Source organism: Muscardinus avellanarius, assembly GCF_963383645.1.
Source record: "Muscardinus avellanarius genome assembly, chromosome: 13".
In the NCBI taxonomy this organism is placed as follows: domain Eukaryota; kingdom Metazoa; phylum Chordata; class Mammalia; order Rodentia; family Gliridae; genus Muscardinus; species Muscardinus avellanarius.
The window spans coordinates 22,771,494-22,784,501 of NC_137799.1; the positions used below are offsets into that span (position 1 = coordinate 22,771,494).

At 40.0% G+C, this 13,008-nt stretch overlaps 1 protein-coding gene across 1 annotated transcript in view; it reads left to right on the forward strand.

Moving 5' to 3' along the window:
- FKBP15 (FKBP prolyl isomerase family member 15) overlaps positions 1-13,008 on the forward strand; it is a gene marked incomplete at both ends in the record, with an annotated part of 85,119 nt that overhangs the window by 17,491 nt on the left and 54,620 nt on the right. The window contains 2 exons of the mRNA XM_080709157.1: positions 1,374-1,458; positions 1,899-1,968. Coding sequence (XP_080565283.1) covers positions 1,374-1,458; positions 1,899-1,968 — 155 coding nt within the window. The remainder of the gene's footprint in view (positions 1-1,373; positions 1,459-1,898; positions 1,969-13,008) is intronic.

Below are 13,008 nucleotides of genomic sequence, written 5' to 3' on the forward strand. Positions count from 1 at the left end.
TTTTACTAGGAAATTAAATAATACAAATGGGCATTCATTAACAATCTATAGAAAACATTAAATTTCTGCTTCCCTATAATCAAGAATGTAAATGAGAACAACGAGGTGGCTTTCCCTTTTCCCTTGCACCCCCTTATTCACACTGGTAAAGATTTAAAAAGTAATTCAGGTCGGGGGTGGTGGCACACGCTTGTAATCCCTGTGCTTGGGAGGCTGAGATAGGAGATCACGCAGGTTTGAAGCCAGCCTCTCTGGCTTAAGAGACCCTGTTTCCAAATAAAAGTATAAAATAGGTCTGGGAGTGTAGCCCGGAGGTAGAAGGGTTTTCATGAACCACAGTACCACCAAATAAATAAATAAATAAAGATAAAAAAAAATAAAATAAAAAATAATTCAGTAAGACCCTCATTCAGCTTAGTGCTAAAGGTCTCACTGAATTACTGTATACTGCCAATCTCCAACCTACAATCCTCCCTCTAAGCCTCTCAAGTCCTAGGATTACAGGTATACACCATGACTTGGCTTAATGGGTATGATTTAAATATTATATTTCATGGTGGTGCATACTTGTAATCCCAGTACTTGGGAGGCCGAGACAGGAGGATGGCAGGTTCTTAGCCAACCTCAGCTACATAGTGAGGCCCTCTGTAATTAGTGAAACTCTGTTTCAAAATAAAGAATAAAAAATGGAGCTGGGGGTGTAGCCGGGAGATAGAATGTCCCTGTGTTCCATCCCCAGTACCAAAAAAAATTTTTTTCTTCCCCAAAGCTGGATGTGGTGATACACGTTTGTAATCCTAGTACTTGGGAGACTGAGACAGAAGGATCACATGTTCCCAGTCAGCCTCATCTACTTAGGCCCTCCGCAAATTAGACCCTGCTTCAAAATAAAGAATAAAAGATAGGCCTGGGGGTGTAGCTCAGAGGTAGAATGCCCTGGGGTTCAATTCCCAGTACCACAAAGAAAAAAAAAAAACTCTACTTCAGAAATAAGAGAAAGGAAAATTGTATTTTATAGCTTTCAAAATATTGGGAGGGAAGAGAAAGTAGATAGAACAACACCATAAGACGATGCTTACGAGACGGCTTTTTATCTAGCTCAAAGACTTATTTGTGGTTTATCGCTTGGGAGTTGGAGTCATGAGTTGTGCTCCTAGGCTTGCTGCTGTCATTGTGCAAGGACTTGGGTGCTTAGAACCCTTTGCCTACCCTAGACTAGGTCATAGGTCTGTGTTACAGATCAAATGAGGATGATGGTCATGCCATCATTATAATACTAACTACAAAGCAATAAAGCATTTTAAAGCTAGGTTGGTGGTTAACATGACTTTCAAGCAACAGATGAATGACAACTTTGTTTTCTTCATTTGTAGGAAATCAGGCAACCCCGAGAACAGCCCCAGCCACGACGGGCACTTCCACAGTACTGGTTGCAACAGCAGTCCATGCATATCGATAGTGAGTACTGAGAAGGAAAACTCTCTGAAGTCTGGTGAAGGGGAGGAAACTAAGGTCCTGTCTTTCCTCTGAAAGCCTCTCTGATCATGGTGCACTGGTTACTCAGCCCTTCCACAGACTATCAATGACACGTTTATCATTCCGGTTGGAGAGTTTGGTACATAAAACTTGGCAGAGCCATTATTTTGTCTACTGTCATTAAGAAGTACTTGTAAACATCAACTGCTCTTTCAGTTCCCAAAGAAAGCCACTCCACCTAGATATCATGAAAAACGGATATTTAAAGAACGGATGCAAGAGCTTTAAGTTACAAACTGCTCACCTTTGTTGCTTTTTAGAGGCTGAATGTCTAGATGCCCCCTTCTGCCTGCCAGAAAAGAAAACTGTTTCTGCATAGGTGAGAGGAGTATTAATACCTGTTGTTTTTCTTACTTCACTAGCACAAATGGTCAGTATGTAAAGCAGGGCAAATTTGGTGCTGCAGTCCTGGGGAACCACACAGCCAGAGAGGTGAGAATGCCCCATATCTCATGTATATCTGGGTATTCCAAATAACACCAGTGACTTGAGCTTTTATCTGGGCTTGCCCAGAGTCTTCTGTGTCAAAGTATTAACATGATTGTTAGTATTAAATGTGAATATGTAGTATTAGGATATAGTAAATGGTCACAAGTAGCTTACTGTTCTTCCTTAAAACAAATCCAACCATTCATAGTCTTTACTTCAGAAGTCTTCCTTGTGAAGTGGTCCTAGCTTAATAATTTGGGCATTTTTAGAGTAAATTATTTACTAAGGACATCCTTTCCTTTTGTTTTTTTTTTTTTTTTTTTATGTACATATTATTTATTTATTTTTTTTCATATTTATTTTTAATTGGTGCACTGTATTCATACATCATAGTGGGATACATACTTTTGTAGACATACATGCACACATTGCCCAGTCAGCCCCCACCCGATCCCCACCCCGTTCTCTCCCTATCCCCCCCTTATCCCCCCCTCCTATGCTTGGCTTAGTAGTTGACATCTAGTATTATAGCAATTTATCCAAAATTAAAAATGATAATCTCACATAACAGTTTCATTTGTCTGATACCAAGCTTTTGATGACTTAAAGATAACATTTCAATATTTCTTTTTGCTTTCTTTCTTACCAGAGAATCTATTTTTTTCTATTTTTTAGGTGAAACTATCATATATTTATATATTTATTTTTCAGAAAAAAAATCTATCCTAATATGGAATATGGACTCTAGGTACCCACATCGATCTTGAAAAAGAACAAAGCTAGAAGATATATATTTTCTGATTTCAAACCATATAAAGCTACAATAATTGAAACAGTGTAGTACTATTCTAAAGGCAGATATATAAACCATTGGAGTTAAATAAAAGCCTAGACCTAAATTCTTCCCTATATTGTCGTTATTTTTGACAAGGTTTCCACGAACATTTGGTGGTAGAAATAATAATCTTTTAACTAAATATTGTTGAAAAATAATAATTACATGGAAAAGAATAAAATTGGACCCTTACCTAATCCCATATACAAATATTAACTCAAAATAGATAAAAGACCTAAATATAAATCTTAAGACTATAAACTTTTAAGAGAAAATCTGGGTCATAAAACCTCACAACATTGAAATTGGCAGTGATTTCTTGGTTATAATTTCAATGGCACAGGCAACAGAAGAGTATACAAACTCCCTAAAAAATAAAAAACATATTGTATATCCAAAGACAATGTAAACAGAGTTAACAGTTACTAATAGAATGGGATAAAATATTTCCAAATGCTATATCTGAAGGTATATTAATATTCCAACTAGAAATCCTAAAAATTAACAACAATAAAGGCAAACAATACCCTTTAGAGATAGGTAAAAGACTAACATAAATAATGAATCTCCACAGATAACCAATCTTAGTTGTCTGTTGGATGGAAAATCTTGTTTCTCTAGTTCTGATGTGTGTTACCTATTTCTTCTTTGTAGTTAATCTCTTTGAGTATTTTCTCTAGTGCTGGTTTTGAAGACATAAATTCCTTCAGTTTCTGTTTGTCATGGAAGCTTCTTATTTCTCCATCTAATTTGATAGAAAGTTTTGCTGGGTAGGAAATTTTTGGCTGGAAGTTGTTTTCTTTCAAAATTGGGAATATGTTACTCCAAGCCCTTCTGGCTCTCATAACTTGGTTTGGGAAGTCTGGAGTGAATCTAATTGGTTTGCCTCTGAATGTCACTTGGCCCTTTGCTTTTGTTGCCTTTAAGATTCTCTGCTTGGCTTCCACATTGGTCATTTTGACAATGATGTGGCGTGGGGATCCTCTTCTCCGATCCTGTCTAAAGGGAGTTCTATAAGTTTCCTGGACCTGCGTATCGACCTCTTGCTCTATGTCTGGAAAATTTTCTGCTATTACTTCCTTGAAGAGATTGTTGATACCTTTGGTTTCACTTTCTTTTCCCTCCTCTATTCCAATTATTCTTAGGTTAGCTCTCTTAAAATGGGCCCATATTTCTTCAATATCAGATTCCTGCTGTCGGATATTTTTTCCTAGATTAGAAACTATGCGTTCATTTTTGGAATGATCATCTTCTAAGAGCGAGATTCTGTTCTCCATGTGTTCTAATCGGTTGTTTGTGCTTTGAATTGAGGCCTTTACTTCATTAATTGCATCCTTTATCTCTTTTTGGCTCTCTCTGAGTTCTTTTCGAAGCACCTCTATTATTTCTACAGTTATTTTCCTGATTTGATCTTCTAGAAATCTCTGATTTTCTGTTTTATCGGGTTCTGATGTTGTGGGGTTGTGAGCATTCATTGCTCCAGTATTATTCCTCTTTCCCATGATTTCGGAAGTTTGTGCCTTCTCTGGGTTCTTCCCTTGGGTCACTATGACTTCACTTAAGGTGCTCTAGATCTCGAGTCAGTAGTATCTCAGACCCCACTACTCCTTTACTGGGTTGTATCACAGAGTCTCCGACCCAGAGAGTCGATAGAGGCTGCTTTAGACCGTGGGGGGTGCCAGGTTGCACGTTCTCCTCTGGTGTGATATCTCTGCCACCGCCCCTCTCCCACTGGGTCAAGTCCCAGTGAGTACAGTACTGGGATTTCTCCGCTGTGGCCCGCAATTTGACTCACTTTTCTTGAGTACGCAGATGTAGCTGTAGTGAATTCGGTGCTGCTGCCACCGGTGGCAATATGGCGCCGCTGCTACGCCCTCGGCTGTTGGGCTGGCGGTTTTTTTTTTTTTTTTGGTTTTGATTTCCACTCTGAATCCCTGCAGCGTGTGCTGAGCTCAGACACTGGGAGCTTTAGATGTCCTCTGCGCCGAGAAATCCCGCCTGGCTGTTCCGCAGCGGCTCACCTCGGCTTGCTGTGGCCGTCCCGTGAATTCGCCGGCAGTATGGTGCTGCTGCCGCGTCTGCCGCGTCCTCGGGCGTGAGGATCTCCTCTGTGGCTCTGTTCTCAGTCCGCTTTCTCTCTGGAGCCTGGTGATTTTTTTGTTTCTCTGGTGATGTTGTTTTCTGGCTTTGGAAGGCGCTGATTTTGTGGTAATGGATATTTGTTGTTAGCGGGGCTCTTAAGCCCCGCTTTTCTCGGTCGCCATCTTCCCGGAAGTCCATCCTTTCCTTTTGTAATGAACATTTATTGTGCTCTTTCAAATATTATGTCTTTATGCTTGTGTTAATGACCAATATTTATCATTTGAAAGTTTAAAAATAAGTTTGGGGGGGAGTGGTGAGTTGGCCTGGGCCACCCTCCCTCCTCATGCCATTTTGTCATGGGGCTGTAACTATTTTCTGTATTTCTATCTTTTTAATAAACTTCTTTAAATCTTCAGCAACTGTCAAAATAAAAATAAGTTTGGGAAGTTGATCACAGTATAACATTAGTTTAGGTAGTTAATATTAATAGATGTTAATATTAGTAGATGTAGTTAAAAGCCCTGAGACTGATTTTCTTATATGGGATGTATCTAGCTTGAAATACTGCCCCAGAAGATTTTAACATTGTTGAGAAAAGCTTAAGAAATTCTCAAACCAGGTATGGTAGTGCATGCCTGTAATTCCTATACTTGGGAGGCTGAGACAGGAGGATTGCAGATTTGCAGCCAGCCTCAGCAATTTAGTGAGGCCCTATGCAACTTAGTGAGACCCTGTTTCAAAAGTAAAAATAAAATAGGGCTAGGAGTATAGCTCAAAAGTAGAACATCCCTAGGTTCATTCCTCAGTAACATACGAAAGAAAGAAAGAAAGAAAGAAAGAAAGAAAGAAAGAAAGAAAGAGAGAAAGAAAGAAAAGAGGGAAGGAAGGAAATTATTCTCAAATTTCAGTGATCCAGAGAACATGGACTCCATGCTCCTTAGACATTCTCAGGCACAGAGATAAGATTACTTGTCCAGAGTAAATAATGCAATGGATAACACTCATTGTCTTAAAAACAAGGAAACCAAAAACTTAATTAAGGAAAATTCAAAACATATAACAAAAATGGACTTAGATATTGAACCTAGAACTTGGTAATCATTACCAAGTTCTAGTAGTTACTAATAGTTACTAATATTGTTTTGTCTATAACACAACCTTCCCCTTCCTTCTACCACTCAGATTATTTTGACCAAATTGTCAACATACGATTTAGCTCTGAATACTGTGGTATTTATCTCTAAAAAATGAAATATTTAAAAACAAAACTATTATGCCATTATCACATCTTTTTAGATATATCTATTTTTTTTTTTTTTTTGGTGGTACTGGGGTTCCTGGAAACCCTTTTACCTCCGGGCTACGCTCCCAGACCTATTTTATACTTTTTATTTGGAAACAGGGTCTCTTAAGCCAGCGCTTCGAACCTGCGCGATCCTCCTATCTCTGCCTCCCAAGCGAGGGGATTACAAGTGTGTGCCACCACTCCCGGCTCTATATCTATTTTTTTTAGAGTAGATAATAATGTCTCAACCTCAATCCCTACTGGTGTTATTTTTCACATTTCCTCTCATTTTCTTTTTCTCTTCTGGGTGGTGGTGCTGTGTGTGGGGGCTGGTGATTGAACTCAGAGGCATTCCGCTTCTGAGCTACATTTTTTTTTATTTTGAAGCAAGGTCTCACTAAGTTGTGGAGAGCTTGCTAAGTTGTTGAGGCTGGTTGTGAACCTGTAATTCTCCTGTCTCAGCCTCCCAAGTACTAGGATTACAAGCATGTCCCACCATGCCCAGCAGGGGTTTTTGTTTGTTTGTTTTTTGGTATAGACTAAGCAGCAGGCATGGAGAAAAGAGAGAATGGAAAGACTGGAGAATCTCTAAGTGCAAGATTGTTTTTTTCTTATGGGACATTTCCTAAGTTCTGGAATGATATAGAAGTCCAGGGGCTGAGCCAGGAATGTAGAAGGTAACGTATGTCTCTTATGGTACATAAAGAGATTAAACTCTACTACAAGAAGAGGACGTGCAAAAAGTTGCAGCTAGTCGTCCTCTCAATGTATTTGCTAGATTATAAACCTTCAGAAATGAGGAGTTAGAAACCTTCTAGGCTCTCAGTCAGAAGCCTGCAAGGTCCTGCTTGAGAAGTGGGACAATGCAGAGGTCAGCCGGCTCTTACTCTACCTATTACATATACTTCCCTGACCAGCTCCGTCTGGAACTGGACTGAGGTGATCAGTCCATCTCTGTGTCTAACATAAGAACAAGAAAATCAGCTGGGCTTGGTGGTGCATGCTTGTAATCCCAGCAATTGGGAGGCTAAGACAGGAGGATCGGGGTTCGAGGACAGCCTCAGCTGCTACTTAGTGCGGCCCTGTGCAACTCAGTGAGACCCTGTTTCAAAATTAAAAAATAAAAATAGGGCTGGGGTGCAGCTTGGAGGTAGAATGCCCCTGGGTTCCATCCCCAGTACTGAAAAAAAAGAAAAGAAAGAAAAAAAAAGAAAAACTTTCTCTTTCTTTCTTTCTTTCTTTCTTTCTTTCTTTCTTTCTTTCTTTCTTTCTTTCTTTCTTTCTTTCTTTTTGTGGTACTGGGGTTCCTGAAAGCCCTTCTACCTCCGGGCTACACTCCCAGACCTATTTTACACTTTTTTATTTTTGGAAACAGGGTCTCTTAAGCCAGCGGGCTGGCTTCAAACCAGCCTTATCCTCCCGTCTCTGCCTACCAAGCACGGGGATTATAAGCATGTGCCACCACGCCCAGCAAGAAAATCCTTTCTAATGGAAGACTACATATAAACCCCCACACCCCACTGACTTCTGGGGGTGAATTTTAATTATTTGAGTTTTTTGTTTTCTTCGTTGTAATGTTGTGCACACACACACACACACACACACACACACACACACAGTCATCCTTGGTATCTATGGGGCATTGGTTCCAACCCCCCCCCCCGCTGATACCAAAATCAATGGATGCTTGAGCTCCTTGTAGAAAGTGGCATAAGACTATATTTGCATATAACCTATGAATATCTCCCATACACTTTATTTATTTACTTATTTATTTTGCCATACTGGGGAGGGAAACCAGGGGCATTCTTCCTCCAAGCTATACTCCCTGTATCCACCTCCCAAGCGCGGGGATTTATTTTGAAACAGGGTCTTACTGAGTTGCAAAAGCCTCACTAAGTAGCTGAGGCTGTCTGTGAACTGCCATCTTCCTGTCTCAGCCTCTTGAATGCTGGGATTACAAGCGTGTGTGCCACCACGCCCAGTTTATCTCCTATATACTTTAACTCATCTCTAGGTGACTTATAATACCTGATATAATGTAAATACCAAATAAACACTTGTTTTATTGTTTGAGCAATATGATAAGAAAATAAGTCTATTTATGTTCAGTACAGACACAATTATCCATATATATATATATATATATATATATAGTATATTTACATGTAGTATATATATGTTCCAGTGGTTTTAATTTCTTTTACAGTATTGGGCAACCTTTCCCACTATTTGCACTTTTCTTAATCCTCAATATAAACTAATGATTAAGCAATAACCCTGTATCTCCCCTTTTTCTATTCTTGCATAATCTTTCATCTACTTTCTGTTTCTATTTCTGTTAATTTGCCTATTTTAGATACTTTATGTGAGTGGAACCATATAATATGTGCCTTTTGTGAATGGCTTATTTCATTTGGCATAGTGTCCTCAAAGTTCATCCATGTTGTTGCATGTATCAGTACATCATTCCTTTTCATGGCTAAATAATATTTCTTTGTATATGTATACCACATTTTTGTTATCCATTTATTAGCTGATAGACACTTGGATTGTTTCTGCTGGCTATTGTGAATAATGATGCAATGAACATTGACATACGAGTAGGTGTTTAAGTACCTATTTTCAGTTCTTTTGAGTATGCAGGCATATTTCAGAGATAGTGAGGGTTTGGTTCCAGGCCACTGCAGTAAAGCAAATATAGCAATAAAGTGGGTCACATGAATTTGTTTTGATTTTGTTTCCGAGTACATATAAAGATTATGTTTATGCTATACCCTAATCTATTAAGTGTGCAATAGCATTATATCTAATAAAACACTATACAGCCAGGTATAGGGGCTCATGCCTGTAACCCCAGTACTTGAGAGCCTAAGACAGGAGGATCACAGGTTCAAAGCCAGCCTCAGCAACATAGTGAGGCTCTAAGCAACTTAGCAAGATCCTGTTTCAAAACAAAAAATTTATAAAAGAGGCTGGGGGCGTAGCTCAGAGATAGAATGCCCCGGAGTTCAATCCCCAGTACCACAAATACAACAACAACAAACTTTGTACATACCTTAACTAAAAACTATTTTAACTATTGCTAAAATATGCTACTGACTGTCCGAGTCTTCAGCAAATCATAATCTTCTTACCCCTAGAAGAGTATATCTTGATGTTGTTGACTCCTGACCCAGCGGCGTAGCTGCTGAAGATTGGGGTCACCGTGGCAATTCTTAAAATAAGACAGCAATGAAGTTAGCTTACCAACTGACTTCCCTTATGACAGACATCTCTGTAGCATCCAGTGCTGTTTGGTAGCATTTTACGCACAGTAGAACTTCTTTACAACTCGGAGTCAATCTTCTTAAACCCTGATGCTGCTTTATCAACTAAACTTATGTCGTATTCTAATGTGACGTAAGTCATAATTCTCCTTTGTGTCTTTTCAACAATGTCCACATAACTTCATCCGGAATAGATCCCATCTAATGAAAGCACTCTCTCTGCTCATCTATAGAAGCAGTGCCTCGTTTGTTAGTTTTATCATGAGATCACTGCAGTTCAGTCACATCATCGGCCTGCACTGTACTTCTTGTGATTTGTACCGTATCTGCAATTACTTCCTCCACTGAAGTCCTGAACCCCTCAAAGTCATCTATGAGGGGCTGGAATCAGTTTCTAACAAACTCCTGTCAATGTTTTTTTTTTTTTTTTTTTTTTTGAGGTACTGGGGATGGAACCCAGGGGCTTTCTACCTCCGGGCTATACTCCCAGACTTATTTATATTTTATTTGGAAACAGGGTCTCACAAAGTTGCCGAGAGCCTCACTAAGTAGCTGAGGCTGGCTTCGAACCTGTGCGATCCTCCTGTCTCAGCCTCCCAAGCGCGGGGATTGTAGGCGTGCGCCACCACGCCTGGCGTGTCAATTTTTTTTTGTTTGTTTTTTTGTTTTTTTTTGTTTTATACTGGAGATTGAATCCAGGGCATTCTATCTCCAAGCTACACTCCAGGCCTATTTGTTTATTTGTTTGTTTGTTTTTGTGTGGCATGGGGATGGAACCCAGGGTCATTGTACTTCTGAGCTACACCCGCAGCCCTTTCCTTTTTTTTTAATCCTTTTTTTTTTTGTGTGTGTGTGTGTGGTACTGGGGATGGAACATAGGGGCATTGCTCCGACCTACACCTGCAGCCCTTTTTTTAGTCTTTTTTATTTTTTTGTGGTACTTGGGCTCCTGGAAGCCCTTCTACTTCCGGGCTACACTCCCAGGTCTTTTTTTTTTTTTTTTTTTTAATTTGGAAACAGGGTTTCTTAAGCCAGCGCGGTTCGAACCTGCCCAATCCTCCTGTTTCCGCCTCCCAAGCTCGGGGATTACAAGCGTGCACCACCATGCCCCGCGTCTAGTCTTTTTTATTTTTTGAAACAGGGTCTCACTGAGTTGCAAAGGGCCTCATTACTGGGGTTACAAACGTCCGCCAGCACACCTGGCTGATGTTCACATTTGGATCCCCTACAAGTCCTGACTTGTTCATGGAATGTAGAACAGTGAGCCCTTCCAGAAGGGTTTCAGTTTACTTTCCCCAGATCCAGCAGAGGAATCACTGTCTCTGGCCTTACAAAATACATTTTGTACATTAGTTACTTAAATAATAAGAATTGGGAGTCAGAGGTGCTACTTGAGCCTTGGGTTGCAGTATGGATATTGTGATAGCAGGCATGAAAACATTTTCTTTTTTTTTTTTTCTTTTTTCTTTTTTTTCGGCTATGGCATGAATTAAAACCAAGGCCCAGCCACATGCTAAACAGGTACTGTACCAGTGAGTTACACGCCCAGGCCCAACAATGTTACTCTTGTACATTTCTGTCCTAGCTTTTGGGTGACCAGGTGCATTGTCAGTAAGCAATAATATTTTGAAAGGATAGTTTTTCTGAGCAGTAAGTTTCAACAGTAGGCTTAAAATATTCAGTAAGCCATGTTGCAAACAAATGTGCTGTTATCCAGGCTTTGTTATTTCATTTATAGAGCACAGGCAGAGTAGATTTTGTATAATTCTTAAAGGGCCCCAGGATTTTCAGAATGGTACATGAACATTAGCTTCAACTTAAAGTCACCATTTGCATTAACTCATAACAAGAGAGTCAGCTTGTCGTTTGAAGCGTTGAAGTTGGGCACTGACTTTTCCTAACTATGAAAGTCCTAGGTAACGTCTACTTCCAATAAGAAGCCATTTTGTCCACATTGAATATCTGTTGTTTAGTGTACCCACCTTTATCACTTTTATCTTATCTGGGTCTTCTGTATAATTTGATGAAGTTTCTACATCAGCACGTGTGCTTCTTGACCCTGTGGTTCTTTGTTATGGAGATGAATTCTTTCCTTAAATCTCATGAATCAGTCTCTGTTATCTTCAGACGTGTGTGTGTGTGTGTGTGTGTGTGTGTGTGTGTGTTACTAGGGATTGAATCCAAGGGCATTCTACCTCTGAGCTATACCCCATTCCTTTTTTTTTTCTTTTGAAACAGGGTCTTACTAAGTTATCAAGCCCTGTCTCAAGCTTCCAAGTCTTGGGATTACAGACATACACCGCCATGCCCAGCTAGCTTCAGACTTCTTTGTAGTCTCCTCTCTTCTCGTAGCCTTTATAGAATTGAAGTTAGGGCCTCGGTCCAGATTCAGCTGGAGCTAAGTGTGGTGGCTGGCTTGCCCTTCTAACTGGACCACTGAAACTTTCTTCACAACAGCACTAAGGCTGCTTCACTCCATTATCATTCGTGTGTTCACTGAAGTAAGTAGCACTTTTAATTTCCTTCAAGAACCTTTCTTTTGCATCCTCCGCTTGGCTAACTGGCCCAAGAGGCCTGCTTTTGGCTTGTCATGGCTTTGAACAACTCTTCCTCACTAAGTTTCATTAAATCTACCTTTTGACTTAAGAGATATGTGACTCTTCCTTCTATTTGAACACCTAGAGCCACATTAAGGTTATTAACCTAGTGTGTGTGTGTGTGTGTGTGTGTGTGTGTGTGTGTGTGTGTGTGTTACTGGGGATTGAACCCAGGGTCATGCTACCTCCAAGCTACACCCCTAGCCCTATTTTATTTTTTATTTGTCAGATAGGAGATCATTAGTTTGTTGAGTCTTGCTACATTACTGAGGCTTTCCTCAGTAGTGTGGTCATCTTGTCTTAGCCTCCCAAGTACTGGGATTATAGGCATGTGCAACCCCAGCCAGTTTATTAGCCTCATTCCAAAATTGTTAAGTTGCAGAAAACAGAGAGGCCCCAAAAGCAGGAAAAGTGGAGGAATGGCTGGTGACTGGAACAGAAAGAACACACACATTTACCATTAAGTTCACCATCCTAAATGGGTATAGTCCAGCGTGCCCCAAAACAATGACAATATTAACATCTAAGGTCCATGATCACTGTAACAGTCATTATACCAATACTGAGAAAGGTTGAAATATTTCAAGAATTACCCAAATGTGACAGATACACAGTGAGCACATACTGTTGGAAAAATGGTGCTCTCAATAGACTTGCTTGACGCCGAGTTGCCACAACCTTCAATTTATTTGAACCCCCCCAATATCTGCAAAGCACAATAAAGTGAACCATAATAAAAGGAGTTATACAGCCGGGCATGGTGGTGCATGCTTGTAATCCCAGTACTTGGGAGGCTGAGACAGGAGGATCTGGGTTTGTGGGCAGCCTCAACTACTGAGGCCCTCTGCAACTTAGTGAGACCCTATTTCAAAATAAGGAATAAAAAGACAGGCTGGGGATGTAGCTTAAAGGTAGAATGCCCCAGGATTAAATCATCAGCACCACAAAAAATAAAATAAAATAAAAATAAAAAAT